The 26936-nt window shown below is 37.5% G+C and overlaps 1 protein-coding gene across 1 annotated transcript in view; it reads left to right on the top strand.

Annotated features, from left to right (window-relative positions):
* col27a1b (collagen, type XXVII, alpha 1b) overlaps nucleotides 1–26307 on the top strand; it is an 80985-nt gene extending 54678 nt beyond the window's left edge. Inside the window, exons 23-61 of the mRNA XM_053480961.1 lie at nucleotides 562–615; nucleotides 795–839; nucleotides 962–1015; nucleotides 1183–1236; nucleotides 2070–2123; nucleotides 3395–3448; nucleotides 7191–7244; nucleotides 8763–8807; nucleotides 9187–9231; nucleotides 9345–9398; nucleotides 9730–9783; nucleotides 10195–10248; nucleotides 11301–11354; nucleotides 11429–11482; nucleotides 11594–11701; nucleotides 13370–13423; nucleotides 13498–13605; nucleotides 13699–13752; nucleotides 13862–13915; nucleotides 14298–14354; nucleotides 14468–14521; nucleotides 14631–14684; nucleotides 14764–14817; nucleotides 14968–15021; nucleotides 15115–15222; nucleotides 15339–15446; nucleotides 15558–15665; nucleotides 15749–15802; nucleotides 16642–16704; nucleotides 16799–16852; nucleotides 16956–16991; nucleotides 17237–17254; nucleotides 17475–17510; nucleotides 17638–17664; nucleotides 17810–17875; nucleotides 17975–18143; nucleotides 21107–21216; nucleotides 22719–22937; nucleotides 24010–26307. Coding sequence (XP_053336936.1) covers nucleotides 562–615; nucleotides 795–839; nucleotides 962–1015; nucleotides 1183–1236; nucleotides 2070–2123; nucleotides 3395–3448; nucleotides 7191–7244; nucleotides 8763–8807; nucleotides 9187–9231; nucleotides 9345–9398; nucleotides 9730–9783; nucleotides 10195–10248; nucleotides 11301–11354; nucleotides 11429–11482; nucleotides 11594–11701; nucleotides 13370–13423; nucleotides 13498–13605; nucleotides 13699–13752; nucleotides 13862–13915; nucleotides 14298–14354; nucleotides 14468–14521; nucleotides 14631–14684; nucleotides 14764–14817; nucleotides 14968–15021; nucleotides 15115–15222; nucleotides 15339–15446; nucleotides 15558–15665; nucleotides 15749–15802; nucleotides 16642–16704; nucleotides 16799–16852; nucleotides 16956–16991; nucleotides 17237–17254; nucleotides 17475–17510; nucleotides 17638–17664; nucleotides 17810–17875; nucleotides 17975–18143; nucleotides 21107–21216; nucleotides 22719–22937; nucleotides 24010–24156 — 2703 coding nt within the window. The 3' untranslated portion in view covers nucleotides 24157–26307. The remainder of the gene's footprint in view (nucleotides 1–561; nucleotides 616–794; nucleotides 840–961; nucleotides 1016–1182; nucleotides 1237–2069; nucleotides 2124–3394; nucleotides 3449–7190; nucleotides 7245–8762; nucleotides 8808–9186; nucleotides 9232–9344; nucleotides 9399–9729; nucleotides 9784–10194; nucleotides 10249–11300; nucleotides 11355–11428; nucleotides 11483–11593; nucleotides 11702–13369; nucleotides 13424–13497; nucleotides 13606–13698; nucleotides 13753–13861; nucleotides 13916–14297; nucleotides 14355–14467; nucleotides 14522–14630; nucleotides 14685–14763; nucleotides 14818–14967; nucleotides 15022–15114; nucleotides 15223–15338; nucleotides 15447–15557; nucleotides 15666–15748; nucleotides 15803–16641; nucleotides 16705–16798; nucleotides 16853–16955; nucleotides 16992–17236; nucleotides 17255–17474; nucleotides 17511–17637; nucleotides 17665–17809; nucleotides 17876–17974; nucleotides 18144–21106; nucleotides 21217–22718; nucleotides 22938–24009) is intronic.
* Nucleotides 26308–26936: the final 629 nt, after the last annotated feature.

Below are 26936 nucleotides of genomic sequence, written 5' to 3'. Positions count from 1 at the left end.
TCCCAGCCTGATGTGCTTTTGGTAACTTGCGCTACTCCTCAGCATGTTTCGTGTAGTTGCCCTGAATGCTTCGGCTAAATTTTGGACCTCCACCAGATTCAACATAACTCTAAGAAAATCCTGGTCTTATTCCAGACCCAATTACTTCCTCAAACTCTGCATGGTAAAACACTAGTAATGAAGCATTAAACACTTCCAATGTTCAAATCTACTTCAATCAAAACCAAATTGACCACAGCGTAAGATGGACCGGAAGCACAGAAAATTTAACTAATGAGGTAGGGAAATTCAACATAAGTTGTTAGCTGTCAACACACAATTCAATCATCTTCCAAAATAAGCACAGCTGACATGTGATCACTGAGAGAATGGTGGCTACAAGACAGCTTGACGCTGCAAATTCTATTCCTGTTTATAGAATGTAGCTGTTTCTTTAAAGCCGTTCTGCTCAAGAAGCTGATGGTGGAGGTTGGTGTCAGGCACAGCAGCTAATGAGATGTCATGAAGGCCCAGGTGGCTAAAAGAATCCAGTGCTATAGGTCATTTCTGTTTTTTGTTCAGGGTAGGCCTGGGAGGAAGGGATTCTCAGGAAAACCAGGAGCAGATGGGCCTCAGGTAATGTACCAGAATTCATATTTCAGTGTACGTTTACTCTTTCGGATTACAGTCGTCTCACGAATGCCTCAAAATGCCTTACTATGCACTATACTTCCGATTTTGATTGAGATTGTCTTTTGTTAATAGTACAATGTTTAAATAAGTGCATGAAGCGCTAACTTGGCTGTTTACTTTAGGGTGAGCCTGGAACACCTGGAAATGTTGGGATGCTTGGTGAAAGGGTAACTGATTCTTAGTTTTATTTCTTTCTGTCTTTTGCAAACTATTGCTAGTTGAAATGTTTTGGCTGTTTGCATATATTCAATAAGCAAATGAAGATTTATGACGTATTCATGTTTTCTAGGGACCTGAGGGGTTTAATGGACCTCCTGGTGAGATTGGGCTTCCTGGTGAGAAGGTCAGTAGGTTGTTAATCCTTTGTTTGGAGTAGTTTTTGGTCATCTGTTGTTTTTGGAATAATTGTAGGCATCACTTGTTTTGTATTGTCTTGGAGAAGTGTTTGTATCAATTGATTGCACAAAGAGCACATCATTTAATGTTTATTGTTTGGGTTTGTCCTCTTAGGGAGATCGGGGAGAGATGGGTCAGCCAGGGCCACCAGGAGAAAATGGAGCGATGGTAAGGAGTAAGTCTGGATCCCGTCTCTGCTCTCAGGGGCATCTCTTTTACAGTACTCATGCAGGTCTTCTCGTTTACTGTAGTGGTACAGTAACTCAGCAACATATTGTAGAAATGGTTAGTCCATGGTTTAATGTGGGAAAAATGCTAGATCAGACGTTTTACAGTACGATTTACCAACTGGACTATGAGTCAGTTCTCCTCTAGGATAGAATGATGCCAATGGGGTTTTTACAGACTCTGATGAAAGATGGTTTGGCATTAAATTCAAAGTTAAAACCATGAGCAAATCCTTGAAGAACTCCAAGGGCGAAATTCAAAGCTTAACACAGTCTGACACATGTTTTTTTATTTTTTATTAATGCATTTATTTTACATTTGTACATTTAATTAAGTACATTGCATTATTATTTTTATATTCATGTTTGGTCCTCGGGTTAAGCTGAATGAATAGATTAGGATTGATTCTGCGAATTAAGCATTTACACTTTTTTGTATGCCTGTCTGACTAATGAACAACATCCATCTTCCTGGAGTACTCTGATGTAATGCCTTTGGTCACTACTCTTTTTTTTTTTTTCATTTGGGCTTGAAAAACTTGTCCCTCATTACACAACGAGGAACATGGAACAGACTGTGCAGAGATTAGACAGCTAGACTGATAAAGTGCTCGTTATATCCATGGTATTATTTGGAAAAATCTTTTTTTTAAAAAGCCTGAATTGGCAGGAAGTGTTTGTGCTCAATTTTGTTTAGATATTGCTGTTTAAGTTAATAAAATGAGCATTGTTACTGGCTTATTTCAGTATTGTTCTAATGATGATTATTTTTAGGGACACCCAGGAACACCAGGTGAGGGAGGACCATCTGGACCACCAGGAATACCTGTAAGTACATTATAAGCAATAGATCATCCTGAAACTCACTACAAATACAAGAGTGCAAAAATTATGACAACTTATTATCACTATTCGAATTTAAGTGAGAGAGAGAAAAAATCTTCTTTCACTTAAATCATTCATAAAATGTGCATGTGGCAGTCTGAGGGTGGTAGCATAGTGGGTAGCGCTGACAGGTTGCACCTCCAGGATCAGGGATCGATTCCCGCCTTGCATGGAGTTCTCCCCTTGCTTGGTGGGTTTCCTCCAACAGGGCTAATTGGCATTTCTAAATTGCCTGTAGTGTGTAAATGGGCGTGTGTGTGTGTGCCCTGCGATGGATTTGTGGACGCGCCTTTTGCCCTAAGTCTTGTGGGATAGAGTCCACGCCTCCATGTCCCTTTACCCAGTATAAAGTGGTATAGATGACAATTGAGTAAGTGAGTGGCAGTCTGATTCATGCTCCAACCACCACCATTATTGCTTGTTGCACATCCCATTTTCGATCAGCAGATATAATAATTATAGAGCTAAATGGAACAGTCATTATAAAGTCTTCAAATCAGTGTTCACTATAATAATCAGATTATTCAAGCCCTATTTTTATAGTTTTTTTCTGCAAAGACGCTTAGTGCCTAGCCTTTCCTAGCTTTACTAAGCTTCTAATAAACATGCCATGAATATAGGCATCAAAAGCTTCCACCAATAACATCACTATGTCATCTGTATCCCTTCGAGTAAACCAAGGAGTCCTTAAAGTTCAAGACTGCTTTGTTTAAACAAGACACATTTTGATTGTAGGAAGCTCTGTTTATACCCAAAAGCATGCACTGAGATTGACCCTAGAGAACCTTGACTTTAACCTGCTGCAATATCTCAGGTAATACTGACACCAAGTGACAGGTTTAAACAGTAGTATGATCGGTAGGCTTTGTAAATCAACCTCCAGACACCTTTGGAAAAATCTTCCACCCTTCTGCTGTGCTGAGCATTGCTGCTCAAGTTATCCAAAATGTTGACATCACTCTAGCTCTGGCAGGAAATGCCTTTCAGAGGCACTCTGGGGAACCTCAGCTGAGAGCAGCGAGTGCAGCACAGACATGCACAAACATAAATACAAACCTTTGAAGGACAGAGTTTTTTACTCCACGGCTTTAATTTGGTCAGGTTATGTCCAGTATGTAAGCACACAAGACTTTGACTAGGCCTGGATGCACTGTTTTAAAAGAAGTTTGGCTGCAACAATGTGCTGTTTATTTTTTCTCTTACTGCATCTTCAGGGCCCTCCTGGTTCTAGAGGTCTCAGTGGCACTAGAGGACCCAAAGGAAGAAGGGTAAGATCCAGTGTCCAGTTACTAATATTGCAAAAGTCACATATTTTAGATATTTGGGGGAGTGGTGGGGTGGTGGTTATTGATCAGAAGGTTAATGGTTTAAAGCCCAGCTTTGCCAAGCTGCCACTGTAGGACCTTCCCTGCTCTGAAGACATCGTATTACGGCTGATCTTGCTCTCTAACAAGCTGGGGTGTGGAAAGAAATTTGTACTGATTATGCTGAAAATTATATGTCACAAGTAAAGGCTTAAATTTTTAAAGACTTTTAAATTGTTCCATGTACAATGAGACACAGAAACATGGTGTATAGATATCAAAGTAACCAAAATGTCAAGATACACTGAATTCATTATTGATGAATGTTTTAATGACATTTATGAGAAAAACCTTTCATGTATAAAGCATGTAAAAGCCTTTTATAAAGGTATTGTTTGGGATAGAGATCCTCCCGCTGAGATTTTTTGCTGTCATTGGTTTTTCTTTATTTCTCAAGTTCCTGGACCCTCATTTGGTTTTTTAGCATAGAGCGAACAGGTTAAATCATTTTTGGTATAAAAAACACTCTTATGAATCATCTAGTGGTTATGTCTCCCATTACAGGTCTTAAATAAATGGAGTTTTTCATAAATCTATTCATTGTATCATGGATATCATGAATCTTCTGTTTTATTATTGGAAACAAATAGTAGGCACTTTGATTCAATTTGTTTTGGAGACAAAGAATACTACTACTACTCTGCTGCAATAATATCTTAAATCCTTAGCTTTTCACACTAGTCTCCAGTAATGGCAATGCCTGTGTTGAAAACAAAATCCCAGTAAACAGCTCAGCACATCAAAGTTTTATTGTGTTAATTGTGGAAAACGTTACTTTGCCATTTGTCATGCAGGCACATCTTGCGGATCCGTTTATACCCGAATGAAATGTATTATCTCCAGATGGCAAGGATGGCCTAATAGTGAATCAGTATCACTGTAATTAATAAGATAACGCCATCAACAGGGATGTGCACAGAATCAAAAGGAACATCAGGGAGAGGGCAGGCTAATAAAGGAAATGTTGAGGTCTGGTCTAATAGCTGTTAAGTGGATGTTTTCTTACATCTTTAACATCTTTATAACATCTTTATAGCTATTGAATATACAGTAACATATGGTAGGCACTTTGATTTGTGATTTGCTGAAGGGTGTTAATCTATGGGAAGGAAGCATGCTAACACTCTAAGTAAAAAGAATTCTACAGTAAGTACATACTGTATAACCAGATGGTTCTAATTATTCAGGGCATGAAAAAATTGCAATTTAATTATCTTATCGTCATCATAATCTTAAGTAAGCATATTTTTTCCATTCTTGAATTATTATTATTAAATAATATATTATTAATATTATTCAGTATGCTTACTGCTTATACTAAGCATATAAACCTCACACGTTGGAACAATCCAATGGAGCCAGTCGTCCTACTTGCATGTTTTCGAAACCAGATAAGCCAGAGGACAACCCCATGTGAAAATCTACATAGACAGTAGCTTAGGATCAAACCCAAGATTTTGTGGATAAACAACCTACCATGCTGCCCATCATCATTCATCAAGCCACATATCCATCTATCTTCAGTAGCTGCTTCATTCTAGGCAAGGTTACAATGGATCTAGAATGGAAATTCTGGATCTCGTCCAGAAAACACGATGCCAGCCAGCTGTATGTCCATTATCATTAGTTTGTTTATACAATTTAAAACTAATTAATTAGTAATTAAACTAACAGATATACATACAGATATAGATAACAAGCAGTAGATAACAAGACCAAGCCCTGGGAAGCACCAGCTTTATAGTTATGCATTTATTCATACAATTCATGCTCAAACTCATCTGCTGATATATGTGACCCATGACATTAAACCTGGTATTACAGTAAGTGGCATTTTCGGTGATTTGAGATGTGCATCTTTTCAGACTCCTGGTTCAATCTGTTCAGTTTTGATATCAAGATATTTACTGTATCATGTCCAGTTGCTGAGATACAGTATTTCAAGTGAGATTTTCTTTACGACCCAGGAAAAAAAAAAAACATTGAAATTATATTTGTAGAATATTAAAATGAGGAGTTCATAAGGTAGTGGGGAAGATGGGACGCTCAGCCTCATTTTGACACCAGGATGTCCTTGCTTCCCCTAAAAGTAACTTCGGCTGTAGCGTGGTTTTATAGTGAAAAACTGGAGTAACCAGCTTGTGTGATAGTGTGTTCAGGATTAAAGTGATCGAGAAGATCGAGAAGATTGTGCAACTTGATATGTGATATAATATTACAGGTCACTAATGTATTTATACAGCATCTTCAAATGTCCACTGGACTGGATGTGCTGTTCATTCAATTTTTTTGTCCGACCGCACTGCTCCATTTGCTCAGACAAACACTTTGATGGCCTGCTGATTTCCAGTCATGGCTCTCATCAGCCAGTGTATTCCCATCTTCCACATAAAGCCAATTCATTAATGTGGCTACTACAAATACAAAAATGAAACAGAGAATCCCTTTAGCCTTCATATGGTATATTCGCTGTAAATGATGCTGAACAACCACGTTCTGTTCCTGCCAGATTTGTGGCTAGATTTTAGTATCTCATCTCTTTCCAAGTGCAATAGTAGGGTTTTAGTTTCCCATAGGCCCAGCGCTCAAAGAGACACTGTCTCGATTTGGTAACATGTCCTTTATTTTCACACCCCTACACCTAGCACTAGCTTGTGAAATTTACCTTTCACTTTCAGTTCAATGCACTTTTAATTTTGTCTACCTTTGATCTCTCAAACATTTTTTACACATCACTTAGAGTACATACAGTGTTTTTACTATTTGGGCATTTTTCTTCTTTATAACTCACCTACTGAAGTTGTCACCTGAGCGCCTGGAAACCCTTACTTTTAAACATCAATGCACTCTTTCTCAATTCACAGTGAATCTGTGAGGGAAAGTAGTGCCTCGTTTTTATGATTAGTGTACTGAGTGCAAATGTAAATGTTGTGATTGGCCCTCTGAAGGTCAGAGGTCCCTCAAAGTGACTTCAGATCCTAGAGAACAACAAAGAACAGAAACAGCAGTGTGTGTCATTCTAAAGAACCCAATGTGGTTCCCAAAAGTCATATGCTGTAGCAGAGGACCACATGTCTGTTCATTTGCAGGAACCACTGTGGCTGCAGCCATAATAATGTCTCCATTCATCACTCTTTCCACCTTCCAGAGTAAAGCAATCGTTCAACGGCGTAAGAAATCACCCAGCTTCTGTGCTGGTTTAATGACTCCTGTGAGCGATGGAAATATAACAGCAAACGTCAATTGTAGCCGAACTTCCATGATGTCAGCAGCCTAGTGTTTTACACTTCTTGAAAGTTACATTTATGCCATATGTGTGTGTTTTGTGCACTTGGATCACAATTCACTCCACTGTAATCGTTCCAGTGGGTTGTACTGTATGCACGCTATACCTGGGGTGTCTGGGTGTGTTAAGCTTGGACACATGGTTATAATCACACTAAGTATATCTTTAAATAATTATATCCACTACTTCCAATGAGGATAGAAATAGTGGCTCAAGTTCTTTATTCTGTGACCTGAGTGACCCTGCTTTCTCCATGTCTGTATTTGCAGAAAGTGAGCCCTCTGCTGTTCACCTAGTTATTTGTCAATCTTTCTCTGATGTCTTAATCCTGCACCTTCTCAACTTTTCTTTTTTATACAGGGGCCAAGGGGTCCTGAAGGACCACCTGGCGAGAATGGGCCAGAAGGGCTTAAGGTAAATTTTTTTAAGCATAATAAGAATTGAAGTATAAGATGACTGTCCGTACTGTATATGTGCACAGTTTGGAATCTAATGTGCACAGTCACAGAGATTGATTTCGACAACTAAAAACATGCATTTATTCCCTAAAATCACTCCTGACTAGGCTTAAGTCATTTACTACAGCAATGTATTAAGAAAACACAAACAGTGCTGCAACTAGTCATTACTAAGCTTACAATGATCGTCTCATCCAAAACAGGAAAATTTACTCACAAAAACGTAAGCAATGATGCAGTAAATAGTAGAGATATAAGCTGAGTTTACTGTTAACATCCTGAAGTTTTCCTATAACCGCTCATCCTGGGGTGTTTTATTCCAAAGTGACTTTTTTTAAATGAAAGAATTACACATTATTCCGTAATGTGTTCTGGAATGTTTTTTTATGATATCCATCTACAATGAACAAACGTGTCCATCCAAAATCAACAATTAAACAACATTCCAAGTCCAAAAGTAGCAAACAGTGAACAGTCATGTATATTTTAGTACATTCGCAGTATCTAGGCAGTTTAATCAATATTTTAACTTAACTTCATTTTGAAGGGAGACTGAGCATAGAATTGGCGCAAAAAAAAGAGTTTTGTAGATCAGGTTTATTTTGGACATTTATTTGAACTGTATTTTGACAGTTTTAGAAGATAAGTTTAGGTTTGTATCGCCACAAAAAAATGTACAGTGTATATATGATGGAGGTGTGACTCTTTTGTGTGACAATTCATGTATCCCCACACTGACTCCAAAATAATTTTTGTTAAATACAGTACAACTTAAATTTCCATGCTAAAGGACCGGGTTCAATTTGCCCTAACCCCAGTCATCGGATGAAGTGCCAGGCCCAAGCCCCTACAGGAAATAAGAGGGGTGCATCAGGATGGGCATATGGCATAAAACCTGTTCCAAGTTGGCCCGCTTTGGTGATCCCTCGACAGCACAACCGAAAGCCTAACATAATATATATTGTTTGCATTTGACGCGCTAAATGGTTGCCATTCCTTTATAATCTTATAGGTGGCACCCTCTAAACAATTCACACAGCATCCTGTGTAATAGGAGTAAATTACTGTACAGTATATGTTAATTTCATTTAGAACTGTAATAATTACAGAAAAAGAAATTATATTGAATCGGGATATTCAGAATCGCAAAACAAATCTGTACCTAGGCATCATGATAATATCTTATCACCAGGTCCCTTGTCCTCAAGTGGTTATTGCTTTCTACTGAGTCATCTGTCATCTGCTAACAAATAGCTTGAACTATATTGTAGTCGGTATTTGTTTAAAACCAGGAGTGAAAATACAGAATTAAATTTCTCTAGTGTGTCACTTGTGTGAGCATATATTAAGAAATTTATAATGACTTGGTATATCAATTTTATAAATAGGTTCAGTTTTTAAATAATATCTCTTTTAACTTTTTATAACTGAAACTTATTGCTAACTCATGGAGAAATCTTTCCTGTCTCTTCAGGGTCTGGAGGGTCCACCAGGGAAATTGGGTTTAACAGGCCAGAAGGTATGATGGCCCCCTTTGTTTTTATTCCCCTTCTGTTTGTTGTGCAGTTTTGCTGCTTCCATATGTGCATGAAAGTCTATTTGAAACAATCCCATTATGCAAATCGTTCTTTTTTTCACCGGCATTGAAGGAACTGCCAAGGTTTTGCGGCTTACATTAGCATCTGTTTTGTTATAAATAGAATATTTATACGCTCAGACTCAAGAATAGACAATGAGAGTTGTTACAGAGTTGAGGCAACTTGAGCTCTGTGAGGATGTATTATAGCAAGCCAGGTAGTCATTTCAATATGGTTTATAAACCATTGTGTATTGTGTATTTGTCCTTGGAATGACTAATGGAATCATTGACTGATCATTATGTTTCTGCCTTTAATCAGGGAAAAATTGGTGAACCAGGGGAAGCTGGACCACCAGGATTCCCAGTGAGTAACTGTATTCCTTTGGAGTATGAACATAGAAATATATTAGATACGAAAGTAATTGATTGCTTAGTTTGAAATGTCAGTAAATCCATCAATATTTAATACATTTAAAGGGAATCCAAGGACCCTCCGGAATACCAGGATCAAAGGGAATCCCAGGAATGCCTGTAAGTTTCTTGGGAAATACAGTAGTTGTAGCTTGTTTTCATATAATGATACACCTAATCACCTGCATCTTAAAACATGTGGAGCCTGAAACATGTCAGTAGCCATAAAGATCGCAAGTAGAATGTGTTGATTAGTTGAGTTGATTTAATAAATTTGGATATTTTTTATTGCCTCAGATTCTTTGGAACAAGCATGCAAAAGAACAAGCATGCAATTTATTTTATCAGACTTTTCTATCATGTCATTAGCGTGCCTGTTGGAGGGTATGTTTGAATATTTTTACTATTATTTTAGGAAATTCCCTAATACAGTATGTTGGCTGGTTTACAGGGACCTTCAGGACCACCAGGAACAATAGGCCCTTTGGGAGAGATTGGGTTGATGGTAAGGTTATACTGAATGATACAGTATGTCATTTAAACATTGACTGTATACTGCATGCAAATTATCTCCAGATAAAGCAAACAATATGATCCAAAATATTTTAAACCCAGTATAAGTCACTCTACTCCCTTGTTACTCATTTTCACGCAGGTCATTTGATATCCGTAGTTGGCATTGTCTTCTTGATTGCATTGTACATTGTCATACAGTACTAAATGTTTCATTATAGGCTTTGCTCTTTAGATGTTATTTTAAAATTGTGACTCACAAGCATTTCAGCACAGTGTCTATCTGCTTACAATTATCCACTTTGTGCATCAGTAAAGTAGAACGATTTCAAACAACCAGGTTAACAAATAGTTGGTCCATCCGAGTGTGATTTCATAGGATGCATCCTATTTTGTATTCCAGGGTCTGCCAGGAAAAGTCGGCGAAGTGGGATTACTTGGAGAACCTGGAGAGAAGGTAAATTATTTATGTACTTTGCCATTTACTCACTTACCTTACTCACTCTCGCTCTCCGTCTATATCACTCCAACCTGCATTCAGGGTTGCAGGGGCCGGGAGCCTATCCCAGGAGACTTAGGGCATGAGGTCGGGTACAAATTGTACAGGGTGCCAATCCATTGCAGGACACACACACTACGGGCAATACAACGCCAATTAGCCTAATCTGCAGATCTATTCTTAATGGCCTGTATTCCTTCTTAAATGTCAGTGTTTGTGTAGAGGCTATCTATGTCCGTAGTGAACAGAATAGTATTAGTGGAAGGAAAACGGAGTACCCGGAGGAAACCCAGCAAGGACAGAAAACATGCAAAGTCCATGCACACAGAGAAGGGAATCGAGCCTGCCTGACCGGGATTCGAACCTGGAGTCTGGAGGTGCAAGGCAACAGTGCTAACCACTAAGTCACCTTGCTGCCCATGTTAGCAAGTCACATGGACATCTTTGTATGTGAAAATACTGTATGCACCATATAAAGGTTCATTGGTTCCACATCATAGATATCGTAGGCACGATGGCATAGTGGTTAGGACTGTGGCCTTGCGGCCCCAGGATCAGAGTTCAATTCCTACCGCAGGTCTATGTGTGTCCCCATGCTTGGTGCGTTTCCTCCAGATGCTCCAGTTTCCTTTCACAGTCCAAAGACATTTAGATTAGGCTATTTGCCCATAGTGTGTAAGTAAGTGTGTGCTTTTGTATCCTGCGATGAACAGGCACCCCATCCAGGGAGTACCCTGCCTTGTGCCCTGTTTGGTTAGTCTCCAAGCCTCCAGGGACCCTAGGATAGTCTCCAGGCCTCCAGGGATAGTCTCTAGGCGTTCTGGGATAGTCTCCAGGCCTCCAGGTACCCTGTACAGGATAATCAGTATAGAGAATAAGAGACCAGGAATCATACTTTTCACATAATCAAACCCTTAAGTTGTTGATTTTAACACTCTTCCACACTTCTGTGGAAATAATATGATAAATACACTTGTAACTATGACACAATTCTGATTTATATTTTCTAGGGAGCTATTGGGCCACCTGGGAACATCGGTGAACCCGGCTTGATTGGAATAAGAGTAAGTCAATTCAGTAATCATGAAAATATGTTTGTTTTCACTCTGTTATGCAATTAATATGTTTCCCCTTTTAGGGCGAGCATGGGCTCAGCGGAGAAACCGGACAGAGTGGCCCTGATGGAGCCAAGGTCGGAGAAATCCATTAAACACACTAGCAAGTGTTTAAAATTACTTGCACAAGTATTTCTCTGGTTAGCGTAGATCAATGTGATCAATTTGAATTGTGGTGTTGCATGCAGGGCGAAAAGGGGGACATGGGAGTAGAGGGAGACCAGGGAGAAAAAGGAGAGATGGGGCTGAAAGGAAAGGAGGGGCCACCTGGAGATCCTGGTCTAGTTGGAGTCAGAGTGAGTTATTTTTGCCTTTCTAATTTGTTATATTATTGGTAGCACAAATGATGTTCATAGCGCTACAAACACAGACTACATGATGTTATGATACTTAGTTGACTTAGATTATTTGATTTTTTCTTTTGATTTATTTATAACACTTTATGAATGGTGTTTATACTGTATGGCTACATGAAATTTACATAAACATTTTAAAACAACTGACATAAATATACAGGAAGATTTCCAAGGCTCTTCCCAGTAAAGAGATGAACTAACAGCTAATTGACAAGATCGTCTTATGACACTATGATACTGTTGGTAATGTAAGACTGGCATGTTATTTTCTGCTGTTCTAATTGTCTTATTAATAACTATCAACTGTGATGTCATGTGACAAAAAAGACATACGATTATGACACTATGGCACTTGCCATTAGGTCGTCTTACACTTTTTGTCAATATAAGACTGTCTTAGGATTTTTATGCTACCTTTAGTAGGCGTAATGTTTTTTTTTTTTTTACATATAGTATATGGTTGTATTATGATACTGATATAATGTTATATATAACTACTTTTTCAGTGTAGATGTAGTTGTGTCATGACATGACATTTTTGTTGCTATATGACAAATCGTACAATTTTTGGCAACATGCTGTAGGGTTGCTTTATTATCCTTACACTATTTGTTGACGTAAGGCTGCCCTAAGAAATTTATTGTTGATTTGCAGACATAAAGAATTGTCATGACAATATGACATTGGGGACAATATGACATTGACATTCTGTAGTTCCATGTAACAGTCATGCTTAGCATGGAAAAAGTAAGCATAATTCATAGAGTTCCTACCAAACCATACGGATACATTAAAAATACTTCATATGCTTATAACGACTACACTTTATCTCATAACTTTAACAATGAAGTCCAGTGCTGTGCATCTGTATGACACAAAAATGTCACATCCATAACTCCAGTATATCGTAAATCATTTATTCTAAATTCAAATTCATTTACTGCTACTAAACTTAGCTATGCGTTAAGACATCTTTTTTGTCCAAATGACATATCCATAATGCTGGAAAAACCCCAGTAATGTGTTGTTGGTTGAGTTTGATTGTAACACATTTTTCAATATAAGGTCATGGTATGACACTAGGTAAAAAAAAAAATTCACACTTTGACATTATTTGACAACGTTGTCTTAGGACGCTGGCGATCTGTTGTCTACATATGGTTGTCTTGTCTTAGAATCACACTTAATTTGTGATGATAATGAGGTTGTGTGATATCACTTTTAATGCTGACTTGAAGTAGACATCTGTAGCTCAGAGTGCTTTTGGTACTGTATATTTGTGTCTTATATTTATGTAACATAAGTTGTGACGTGGGATTAAAATGGTACAGTACATTTTTGGTCTCGGGGTGCCATGTGGAAGGGCTGAGTTTGTTTTCGATCCACTGCACCAAACCCAACCTATGGATACAGAACTTTATTAGTGCTGGTCCCAGGCCTGGATAGAATTCGAGGGTTGGCAGAAAGGGCATCCAGCACAAAACCTGCACCAAGTTGTTTGGGAATCAGATGGCCTGCTATGGGCAGTCCTTGATGGGAGCCGCTGACAGACCAACAACAACTGCTTATAACACAGTTATATATTAATGTGTAATAATGTGTGCTTAGGGTCCTGAAGGAAAACCTGGCGAAATTGGGGAAAAGGGAAAACAAGGAGAGAAGGTATGATGTGATTTCAATTTTTTCACACTTTGTCTGATTTGATTATATTATAGTAAAGGTTGGTTTTGTTCCAGGGTACCAAAGGTCACGAGGGTTACCTTGGCGAGATGGGGCCAGTTGGTGGGCGGGGTCCTGTGGGTTTTCCTGGACCAAAGGGAAACAGGGGAACCATCGGATTTGTGGTAATAACACTTTTTAAACTGACTTGCTGCCTCTCAGAAGTCTAAAGCAGCTTATATTTCTAACCACAGTTTTTATGTAAATTTCGTTTTTAGGGTGCACCAGGAAGAATGGGACTACAAGGAAATCCAGGCCTGCCGGGATATGAAGTAAGTAAATGTCTACACACCATCATGCCAATGACAATGCCGGTATTAGTTATACTGTACATTGTGGAAATCACATAATATGTATTATGCTGTCTTTATTTTACTTTAGGGTCACCAGGGGCCTCAGGGACCAATTGGCCCCCCTGGACCAAAAGGTGCCAAGGTAAAATTTTACATATGCTGTAACTAATAGTGCTATGGCTGTGTATAAGTTTATTTGTTGCTTGAAAATGTGTAGTTCCTTTAAACTACTGTATAACATTAATAAAAAAAGGTTATAGTACAATATTCTTATTTTCAAATAAAATGTATAGATTGGATTTAAGTCAACTTAAATCTGCACATTAATTTGGTTTATGATTACTTTTTATAAGCCTAGCCATGTGTTGAACACATGATATTAATCCCATGAAATTAAAAATGAGATCATGTTTTTTGTTAAAACAAGCTAATACATTTTTTTTTATCTTATTGTTGTTTTTTCCAATAGTCAAATTTGGCAAATCATTTATTAAAACAATGAATGGATGTTATGTTCTTTACAGGGTGAACCAGGAGATGACGGGAAGATTGAAGGCCCTGCTGGTCCTCCAGGTGACATTGTAAGTCAGTCTGTTGGGTTTTAACGTAGATGCTCTTGTTGCCATTGTTATTGTTGTAGAAGGATGCTACTGAGTCCCAAACAGATCATTTGTGTGATTTATTTTGGAATCAGGGCCCTGCTGGTCCAAGAGGAGCCAGAGGAGAACACGGTGACGCTGGCTACCCAGTAAGCACGACACCCCCCTTTTTAAATGAGTACTAGAACTGTCACTTAAATTTGAGGTTTAATGGGAAGATTGTTTTTTTTTAAATAAATTGGTCTTGTTGGTTGCCAGGGTCAACAAGGTATTGATGGAGAAAGGGGGAAACATGGAGCTTCTGGATTGCCTGTAAGTGCATGCACATTAGATGTAAGTCATGTCAGCAATTTTGTCAGGTTTCTTGCTAAAAGTTGTGGTGTTGTCACAGGGAAACCCTGGTCCAAGAGGGCTTTCTGGACCCAAAGGATCCAAAGGCAGTCGAGTAAGGACAATTCAGCATGGATATATGCAACTTTTCTTTTTCTTTGGAACTCAAATTAGTATTTGTGATTATACAACGTTAGTGTTGACCAACATTCTGTTTTTGGCAAATCAGATTTATTAGATTATGTTAATCAAACTTTTTTTTTAGGGACCAAAAGGCAAAAAGGGTGCTCGAAGTGAACCTGGCAGCAGAGGGTCTCCTGTAAGTATCAGACTGATGCCTGCTGCAAAGAACATGTATAAGGGAAGAGACACAATAGAAAGCGATGACCAATCATGTTTTTTGTATCTCTAGGGTCCTGTTGGTTCCCCTGGTCCCAGAGGGGTTGTCGGTCGAGAGGGACCTGAGGGAAGTCCTGGCACTGATGGAGCTCCTGGAAAAGATGGACCTAAAGGAATGCCAGTAAGATTGTTTATGTATTCTGTTAAAATCGTACATTCATGCAGATGTCTTTGTAACCTGATTGTTGGTGTTTTAGCTTTGGATTTCCAACATTTCTTTGGGATTTTTTCTGTTAGGGGGAGCAGGGAAGTGATGGAGAAGTGGGTTTACCTGGAAAGACAGGTCCACGTGGCCAAACAGGGCAACCTGGCTTACAAGGGAGTCAAGGTTCCTTTGGAGCAAAGGTAGTCAAATAGGGAGTAATCCATACAGTGGTACTGACGTCTGTGATGTCATTATATACAGTATTATGTATTTAGCAGTTGCTTGCAATGACTCTTGACTTGTTTTTTTAGGGTGAGAGAGGCCTACCAGGTGAGATTGGACCTATTGGCAAGCGTGGAACCGCTGGTACCATGGGCATGCAAGGGAACCAAGGCAGCCACGGAGTTAAAGGCCAACCTGTAAGGGTTATTTGTTTTTTTTTTTATTGGACATTCATGCTTATTTGAGAGACAGTAAAAAGTAATTTTGGTTTATTCTCCAGGGTGATCCTGGGGAGCAGGGATTGCCTGGAGGGCTTGGAATTTTTGGACCTAAGGTAAGACTCTTTTAGTCCTTTTTGGTGATCTGTCATTCAGATCTGAATATGTGTTAAGTGCAGAATCCATGTTCACCATATCTTCTCAAGCATCCAGTGATGGTGTTTTCCTGCACTCATGAATACAAAAAGAAAGCCAATAGGGTTGTTAGGTCTTTAATGGTTTTAAAACTTATCTTGATGATTTGCTCATAGCTTTGGCTTGAATTTGATTATATATTGGTACTTTCTGTTCATGTGAGCTGAAGATAAATCAGGCCCTGTTTGATTTGCATGCCTAATTTTCATTTTAATTGTCATCTTGTTTTGTGAAATGTTAGTAAATGTTCTTTAATGCAGGGAATTAGTATCTGGCAGGGCTTGCACAGTAGGCCAAATGCACAGGTGAAGGCCAGCTGTGTAAATAAAGGCTGCACATGAAGTCTGTGCACACAATTACTCACCCAAATATTATGATGATTATTTGATCTCTGCATGATGGTGACTAATTATCTGCCTCTAGTCTGTTTTTAAGTTTTTTTCATTTCATTTCAGACAGGTATGTGTGACTACTGTGTGTAATGCAGTTTAGTTAAGGAAAAAATACACCCAAACATTGATAGTGTGCCTAGCAACGGATAAAAGCTAACGTGATGATATCATACTAACTGGCACTATGCATTACTGAACCCATTAACATTTAGTTGAGCATTTTAGGGTTTAGGTGACAGATGGTACAACACAATTAACACCATATACTGTACTTTACACTGTGATATACTGTAATGTGAGGTGGCAAGTAGATGTAAATTATGAAGTGTAATGTAAATTTGAAATTGAAGAAGATGTTTTTTTTATAGGGTCCTCCTGGTGATGTTGGCCCTGCTGGTATCCAGGGACCACGAGGACCCCAGGGTTTGATGGTAGGAACCGCAGTGAACCCATTTATAACAAAACCTAAAAAGATATCCCATGACTGCTATCTCAGCAACAACTGCAAGTGTTTCTTTTTTTCAGGGATCGAGAGGTGCTGTCGGACCAATCGGGATTATCGGACCCAGTGGTTATCCAGTAAGTACTAAAAATGTTTTTATGTCTTTTTAGATTTTGTTGTAAGGGATTATTATTGTACTGTATAGTACACAATGTAAAATAACTCGCTTATGTCTGTTAGGGACCTCAAGGGGACAAAGGAAGTCGAGGGGAGATGGTGAGTGACCCATCCTTGGATGTTTCCTGTACATACTGTACGGGTGTGGTGTGGTGTTGGAAAATATGTAGAAAAATGTAAGCCTAGTGCTGACTTAGTGGGTGCTGGTGTTCCAGTAGTAATGAATTGACTCTTATGACAGTTATGGAAAATCAGGCAACAAACATTGTTTGTTACTATGATATGCAATGAGCTGTGTATGTATATTTGATCTGATATTATTTTTTGTCTTTTATTTTAAATAGGGTGTACCAGGACCAAGGGTAAGTTTATTTAATTTATGCATAATTTGAAGAAATGTTCACATACTTACCTCTTTATTGTGTACACATTAAAAGTGGGAATATTTAGGCCTCGTAGGTTTCCTGTGACATGAAATGTAGATTCTGCTAATGAATAGGGTAGAGAGAAGATATGGCAAGAGAAATGTTTTTCAAATATATGAAACTCTAAATTGCCCAATTTTGTCCTGATCCTTTTTAGGGCCCTCCAGGTCCTCATGGCCCACCAGGACCCCCAGTAAGCACATTTATTACTGTAATTCACATATATTATGAATTATTAGTGTTCTGTACATCTACAACAATAGATAAGGATTTATGTTTTCTCTATAATGGCTTAACTGTTTTGTTTTTTTGGTGAATAGGGTCTCCCTGCTTCTTCTCTGTCTCTTGTAAGTAAATTTTGATGTATATTCCAAAGAAAACATTGGGGAGGTTTATGTACCGTAGTGTCATATGTTTTGACATATTATGTTTTTTTAATTAATAGGGTTAACCATTGACATAAACACTGCATTTTTCATTGTTCTGATGCAGAAAAATGAGGCACTTGGTGCTGCTTTTCAAGTCATAATTGATTCCTACTCTGCACTGAGGTCTGAGGTGAGTGCACTAAAACATACCTTAAAAAGTGCAGTAAGTGAATTTTAGCTTAAATAAGGACCAAGTTAAAAGAAAGCATGCCCATTTTCTGTTCTTTAGACATACTCAGACATAGACCTTCCCATGCTGGACCAGGGAACCGAGATCTTTAAGACCCTTCACTACCTCAGTAACCTGATCTACAGCATCAAGAACCCACTGGGAACGCAGGAGAACCCAGCCAGGATGTGCCAGGACCTGCTGGACTGTGAGCACAGAGTGAACGATGGTGAGGGGCACCTCATTTTTCAGCTTTTAATTGGGCATCATTTTTCTTCCTTTGCAGAGGATGATAACAGCCTTTTTTTCTCAAAATTATGACTTTAAAACACTTAAAACACAAGAGGCAATGCTGTGCCAGCAACATAGCATAGGTCAATGATGATTGAAAAAATATGTATGTACTTATATGGAAGCCTTATAATTGGAAGCTTCAGACATTAAACTGTGCACAAACTGTGCATACTTTGAATATGTCAGGTAGAATGAAAATTATCATTACTTTTATATCATATAAATTGTACCACTACTGGAATATGGGAAGGAATTGCAAAAACGTAGAAGTCTCAAAATGAGCATATTATTATTATTATTATTATTATGGCTCATAGAAGCAACCAAAAACAAACAGAAAAACGTGATCATGTGACCCCCTTTTTTTTGCTCAGTCATATTTGTATAGTTGGTTGAAATTAAATGAAATTCAGATCATTGCCTGTTTTGTTCGGAAAAAAAGGATGCCACTCTGTACTGCACAATCTTGAGCCCTATATTATTACTTAAGAATTTAAAAAGTCATTAATATTAATTATTTGAATCCCGCCTCTGTGTGTGGAGTTTGTATGTTCTCCCTGTTCTTGCTGGGTTTCCTCCGGGTACTCTGGTTTCCTCCCACAGTCCAAAGACATGCAGTTTAGGTTAAAAGGCGTTCCCAAATTGTCCGTAGTGTATGAGTAAGTCTGTGTTCCCTGCAATGGATTGGCTCTCTGTCCAGGGTGTACCCTTCCTCGTGCTCTAAGTTTCCTGGGATATGCTCCAGGACCACTCAACCCTGTACAAGATTAAGCGGTATAGATGATGAGTGAGTGAGTGATTATTATTATTATTATTAATAATAATAATAATGATAATAATACACATAAAATTGCTCAGTTTTTTAGGGCTACTCTCAGATTTTATTTTAAATAAAAACCTTATGAGAATAAAGTCAGAATTCTGAAAAAAAAAAAGTAAAAAAAAAAAAAAACATTTTTACGGTGGCCATGATCATCTTCTGTATCTTTGGTTCTTTATGAGAACCAAATGTATTGTTAAAATGCTTGTACAAACGGTTTACTCATAAATCCATTCATATCCAGCTTAATCAATGAGGTGCATTGTAGTTGTATATAATACCAGGTGTGAACAATTTCTATATTCATTAGCTATCCCAGTGGACAAGTGAAACTTCCAGTGTGCTTGCCATCCCTTGTTGTACCTACAAGGAGCCATCATTTACTATGTATTTATATACAGACTATGAAAAATGATTAAACACTTGAAACCCAGGGAGAGAACATTATATGACCAAAAATCTGTAGATGACCATGACTGCCAAGTTTGGACCCCCAAGATTGTCTAGAATGTGTTTGTATGATGTAGAATTATGATTTCCATAAATGATTTTAATGTTCAGCATAACAATGCACAGAGTACGTTTGATTGGTGTAGTGGTGAAAGCACTGACCTGCACAGAACAGCAGTGCCTGACCTCAATAATGCTCTTGTGGTTGAACTGGCCCAAAACCCCATAGCTCCAATCTTTATTAGAAAGTTAGATTTCACACTAGAGTGGAACCTGTTATAGCAACAGAGAAGGGCCAAACTCCTTATTATACAATGATTTTTAAACAGGATGCTTAACAAGTGCATGTAGGTGTCATTTTTGGCCTGACTGTGATATCTCTTATAGAGCTGTGTGATTTAATTGACCATGCAATTAGGTTTGTTTTTGACACTTTATTTAGGTAAGCTTACAAACACAAAATGGTCTAAAATTGGTGATTAATTCCTTTAAATATGCCACAGCTTTTGCAGAAAATTATGGAGCCCCTAAAGTCACAAAAGGCATTATCTTGTTTTTTTTATGTTATGCACACAAATCTTGTGTCAAACAAGTTATTTATCATAAATGCCGTTGTTGTATTTGAGCAGTTCATTTTTCTGGTAGGAAGATGGAAAGTATACCTTTCAGGATTTTGGGGGGCTCCATAAAAAAATAGAAGCCGCTTTCTTATTTTTTCAAATACTGATGTTTTTTAAGAGTCTCCTGTCACCTTTTTATGAGTTTATGTGCAGTAGATTAAATACTGCCACTTAGTGGACATTTAAACAATTAACAATAAAAGCTACACAGCGTTTTAATGTTTTTAGGTACTTTTAATAGTTAAAAATATTTCAAAACCTTTAAGAAGTATAACTGTATATATATATACAGTTAAACAAAGTGAAAACAAATAGAAAATCACAATACACAATAACTTAAAAATCTTATTGACAATCTACTTGTGATGCATCGCTCTAATGTTTTAAGAATAATTAGTATTATTATTGTTGTTGTTGTTGTTGTTGTAAAAGTCTATATAAAATTGAAATTGTTGTATGAGCAAACTCCTAAGGTAGGATTGCCTGGGTACTGGTTGTTTTTATGCCATATTGGAGTAAATTTGAGCTTTGAAACAGGGCAGCAGGTGGTGTTTTTTAGGTTGATTTAAATGCGTTCATTGCCACTAAGATCTTGTTTTTATAGCAAATTATTATAATTAAATCAATCCCATTTTAATAGAAAGTAGAAAGGCAAACAAATAGAAAGTGTAAGTACAGGGAGTGTATCTATAATGTACAGAAGCATTTTTAGTTGTAAGATATATTGCAAAGAATGGGAGACAGAGAAGGGGATTTTATAATCCAAACCAAGTAATGAAATAATAGGTATTTTGGAGATGTGTAGCACCATGGTGACTGTGTTTCCCCACACAATGTATGAGAAAATGAGAACAAGAAGGAAACTGTATTGTGGGTCCCCAGAGTAGTGATGTGTTGATCCCAGAACATTGTTCCCTGAATGACTGCTGAGTATGTGTATTGTGACATCTTACGAGTTAATATGAATTATAATAATATTTAATTATAATATATTTATTTTCTCTGAAGGCACTTATTGGATTGACCCTAACCTGGGCTGCTCTTCTGACAAAGTTGAAGTCACCTGCAACTTCACAGGCGGAGGTCAGACCTGCCTGAGGCCGCTTACTACATCTAAGGTAAAGGTTCATTACTCTTTTAAATTGTACATTTAAAAAGTTGTAGTCTATATGAAATAGACTGTAGTACCAGTCAAAAGTTTGCGTTTATTTTCTGCATTCTAAAACAACACTGGATTTTTTCCCTAAACTATGAAATAACAAATATGGCATTAGGTAATTAATTAAGAATAAGTCAGTTATTAGTCAATAAGTCAGAACAGTATTGTTAAGCACATTTGCAAAACCCATCAAGTGCAGTAAACTTGGTCTCATGAAGACCTTCCCAGGAAAGCAAGCCCAAAACTTACCTAATTTAGTGTTACCAGCCTCAAAAACCACCTCGGATTAAAGCTGTTATGAAGACTTTAGAGAGTACTGTATGAGTAGCAGACACAACATTAACTTATTTGCTGTACTCTAACCCAAATGCTTCCATTTCTTATTACTAACTGAATATACTGTATGTTCCATAGACCAATTTGTCAATCTGAATTCACTTCACACCTCAAATTAGAAATGCAATAATACAGCGTAATAAAGTTTATGTTTTCAGCTTTAAAATAAAAACGTTATACTCATCAAGAATAGGTCATGTAGTCTGTTTGGAGATTGTTACAGCTGTTCCTGCCTGAGAATAAGGATAACCGTAATATTGTCCCTGTTAGACATTGCTGTCATAACAACATTAACAATCGGCGAACATTTGTGTGTTTAATGTCATAGAGTTCAATTGCCGGCTAACCAGTCAAAATAAGCGGGTTATTTTGGCTAAAACACTTTCAGGTTCTGTCCTGCTGGCATGAAATAGCGATCCTTGGGTGTCTCCTATCTATGCTGTGAAGACGTCACAATCCAAATATGCAAAGAAAAGATCACCCTTTTAGAATGCCGCAACCAATCAGCTTCACCCTTTCAATCCTTCTAGATCAGCTAGTGAAATTATGTGCGTTTCCTTCGTGTTGAAGGTTGGGGTGCACCCAACCACTGCGTTTTCAACTTTTGTCCACAGATAAACCTAGTAGCAGAGCTACTGCAAGATATTTTACTTAATCGCTTTGTTATAGTAGTGTCTTGTTTAATTAGTTCAAAGGATCAGTCAAAGAAGATTTTTTTATTGTAGTTAATTTTTTTTACATAAACCCTTTGTAAAAAAAAATATATGTTGAAAGTTGGAGCTGTTTAGGTTCACAAGCCACAATTTTTAGGCAAAATGGCAGTGACATTTGTTTAGCATTAACTTAAAATATATTTTGAGTCCTTCTGACACTTGAAGGCATGTTGCTTGAAAGTTAGAACGGCTTTGGTTTAAGCATCTGACTGCATATTTCCCGACTTTATATTTTCTCTCAGACTGCCTAAAATGTCAATGTATGTAGCTTGTAAGTTAAAAGCTAGTTTATCACCAATCGTTTTGGACTTTTGACCGTGAATATAATTCAATTTCGGACCCTTGAATATTAGGTTTGAGAACCCCCTGCTCTGGACATTGTGACTAAAGTTGTTTATATGTTGTGTTGCAGTTGGAGATGGGTGTAGGAGTGATCCAGATGAACTTCATTCACCTGCTGAGCTCAGAGGCAGTGCAGCTTATCACCATCCACTGCCTGAATATGTCTGTGTGGGCAGAAGGGGCATCAAGACCTCCATCCCACAATGCTGTTAGCTTCAAGGCATGGAGCGGAGAGATAATTGAGGCCAGGGGACTCATTCAGCCTGAACTGTTAAAGGACGAATGTTGGGTAAGCTCAGATTGAACAACATACGAAAGGTTATGTTTGTACTAAATGCAGACAGCAACATGCTTTAAAATGCCACATACATCGTATCCACGTCTCAGTTACTAACAGATTTATTTCTCATTAACACATTTATATCAAAGTTGTTAAAACAACGTAAAAAAAAATTTGATTAGTTTTCTTTAACAGGTGCTCAGACAGAAGTGCTAGCTATAATTCAAATCACAGGTTTATACTGTATTAACATGTTGTTTGTGGAAGCAAAACTTACACAACAACTTATGTGGCAAACTCATGGATGCTCCATAACTTTATTAAAGGTAACTTACCAGGATTTGTGAAGAATTGTCTTGTAAATGAAGGCATAAGACTTGAAGCACATTAGGCAGAGGAGACTCTTAAGAGAAATTATTGGATGGCCGCAGTAAAACATTTGAATAGGGCAAATTTTTTAAGAAAAGGCTGTATCTCTGTGAATGATGAAAATGGATACATAACTTGTCCACAACTTTGGACCATTAAAGGAGAAAGGAGTTCCTGGGAGACCAGCATTTCAGACCTGAATTATGGCTTCAGCTTACTGAGAAAACTTTCTACCTTTATTATGTCCAAGCACTACGGAAATGCTAAAATAATTGTCTTATTTTTTTCAAAAATGAAGGTAGTTTTTACTCTCAGAACTGTGTTCCTTTATTGTGCACAATGTAAAGTCCTGGTTTGACTCGAACATCCACATAAACAGTTCAAATGTACACTGTATTGTTCTTTAAAACATTAGAGGTATAGTGCTGTAATATAGGAGGAATAAAACACTCCCGCATGCTGTTTTAGAAAAATAATAGGTGGTTTGGGTGGTTTATTATTTTCCTGAAAAAAGCAAGCCCTATTATGTGTTGCTTTCTAAATTACCAATAATTGAAAATTGGTGTATTAAATCGCTTGGTATGCTCAGTGATCATGCTAAAAACATTACCATTACCATATTGACCTAAACAGTCTGTTTTTATTTAGTATTGATATGGATTAATATTGTTATTGCTGCATCGTAACATTTAACCTCTCCACCTTTTTTTAGATGAAAGATGGTCGGTGGCATCAGACACAGTTCCTTTTCCAGACACAAGAGCCCAACGTCTTGCCTATAGTCGATGTGCTGAACCTGCCGAACAAAAAAACAGGCTTCAATTATCACCTGGAGGTGGGACCTGTGTGCTTCATATAGTGCACAAAAGGATAATACTGAAAGGAATATATAGAGTAGCTTGTGCGCTGAGATTTTTGGGCTTGCACTGCTTATACCTGGGCTGCAGACTCAAAAGGAAAAAAAATAAGGTCCAGTGCATCTTGCAGTCAAACAAGACTTCTCAAGCAGGAGGCTTAATGTACAGAAAGCTCTTTTCTTTAAAGGACTACTTTCTCTCTTTAGCTGTTTTTCAAAAGAAGACTTAAAAGACACTTTGAGTGGTCAGTCTCAAGCTGCCAAAAGAGTTAATTTATTCACAAATTGTGCTTTTTCGCACATTTCCTTTTACAGATGGGTGCCGACACGTTCTACACAAATTTACAGTACTTATTTTGTATCTTTTTTTTTTTACACATGAACATATGTATTTATATGTATATTTTTTGTAAAGTGCAATGTGAGAGAGATTTTGTTGTATAAAGGTGAATCCTATATTTGGCTGTTAAGTGAATTAAGGTGTACTGTCACTTATATTGACTTTTCTTCAGGTTTGGTGTCCGTGTCTGTCTGTCTGTCTTTCTGTCTGTAGGTCTCGTTCTAATGATACTTGGTGTAATTTGGGTTATGCAGTCCCCTCTGGAAGTATTGGAACGGCAAGGCCAATTCTTTTGTGTGTGCTGTATTTTTAAGACAATTATAATATGCTTGCCATAACAACATAAAACCAATGATTCACTGACAACCCCAAATCGTTTCTTTTGTGGTGCTTTTGCAGGCTTGTAACACAGGTTCTGTCACGTGGTTGACGTTTGTTTTAGGGGGGGGATGGTGGATTCTCCTTTTATTGTCTTCTTTAGATAATTAAATGCATGCTCAGTTGGCTTAAGGTCTGCTTATTGACGTAGTCAGTGTTCTACTTTTTTCCTTATAAAGTGCTTTGTTTGTTTATGGCGGTATGTTTTGGGCCAAGATTAGATCTTTAGGAAATTAAAGGTTAAATTCTGATCATATTATAAAATCTTTATAAAAATCTTTATAATTTTTTATGTCTTAAACCCAAATGTCTTTAGCGTATATTTAAAAAAAAACAATAATAATAAAAAAAAAAAATAGCCTTGCCATTCAATACTTTCACAGGGGTCTGTATGATAAGGTCAGGAATAAGTGTTAACAAACATAAACATTCAACATACACAACGTCTATCTCATCAGGTATATTTCACATTACGGAGGTGATAAGCTTGAAACTTTCATTAAATGTCTACCTCCAATCTCACAATTTCATGGTGCTCTAGGAATATTAGCTTAAAGTAAAATCCTATGTGCATCTCCTGTGGTTGAATTGCCTTTGAAACATGGTTGTGCTGACATCTAACACATGTCTGTAGATAAAATGCTTTGAAAGGGAATATTTTTGTATAAACAGAAAAAAAGAAAAAACAGTGTTTTTATACAGCCATCCTGTCTAGAACATTTATTTTATTTTGACATTCTTGCCTTGTGTACAAATCCATGAAGATATTATTAAAAAAAAATGAGTGTTTGATGTTTTCATACTTTATTTAGTCTGAATACTGGACCCATCCAGTATTTTATCACCTGTACTACCAGACACGGTCTACATTTGAGTCCCCATTGCTATAAAGTAATGATTAGAAATGCAAGTTGTTAGCATGTGATCCATAAGCCCTGTTTGACTGCACAAGTGATTTATTTGACATTGAAAAAGTGACCTTGACTCTAAATAAAATGTCTGTGCACAAATAAGATACACACTTTGCTATGGATCATTCTAATTGATAATTAAGCCTTTTGACTACGAACAGATCTTCCTGCTGCCTTCATGAAACTGAACAGAAACTCATTTTATTCTACAACAATAACACCAATGTAGAGATAAATGAAATATGTGTGGTGTGAATAGCTTAATCGTGAGCCATATTGTCTCAACACAAGAGGGTATTCAGAGCATTTTTGTTTTACTGTGTGTACATTTTATAGGTTTCTGCATTTGTGTGCTCCTTTTATGATAACCAATGTGTGCTGTGACTGTATTTAACCCTTTACACCCCCTCAACCCCATCAATTACCCAAATCATAGCTGTCCATATCTGTGAATTTCATCCATTTCTTCAACTGTGTATTGTGGATGGAATACCTCATGTTGAAAACCAAGGCATGTTTTTTTTTTTTGTTCTCTTGAATTTATGAACAGAAGGTTGGCGTCATAATCAAAATTCAAACTCTCCTCATGTCTGTACCATCCTGAATTTATCCTCAGCCATTTCACACTCTTTTTTACCTCTGAATAAATAACTTGGTGTTCAGGAAAAGTTTATTCTATCAGTTACATCACATCTCTGTCTCCAAGATGAGTTTAGTAAACTAATGTCTCAGATGCTTTATTCCTGCTATTGAGGATCAACTGTTTTAGGGCTCATTTCTACACAATGACCAGGAGGGGGCGCTGCTGTTTTATGTTAATAATCTGAGCAGGGCAGAAATCATTTTTCTTTTTTTACATTCTTACAGTATGTGGCCCAATATACAGTATAAAACTCACAAAATACCCATAACCTACCAATATTGTTGGTAGGTTATACCTTGTTGGGTTCTGGCCATTCTGATTATGAAACATGGTTTCAGTGGTTTTAGAGGTGGAAATAAATCCTAAACAAGTTAAACTTAAGGTAACAAAGTACATTGACTTTATTAGTTTAATTAAGTAGTTTTAATAAGGGACAGGCGGCACGGTGGTGTAGTGGTTAGCACTGTCACCCGGACCTCCAGGGTTTGGGTTCGATTCCCGTCTCTGTGTG

The sequence above is a fragment of the Clarias gariepinus genome, chromosome 21, assembly GCF_024256425.1.
Source record: "Clarias gariepinus isolate MV-2021 ecotype Netherlands chromosome 21, CGAR_prim_01v2, whole genome shotgun sequence".
NCBI lineage: Eukaryota > Metazoa > Chordata > Actinopteri > Siluriformes > Clariidae > Clarias > Clarias gariepinus.
This window is presented reverse-complemented; position numbering and strand designations above follow the sequence as displayed.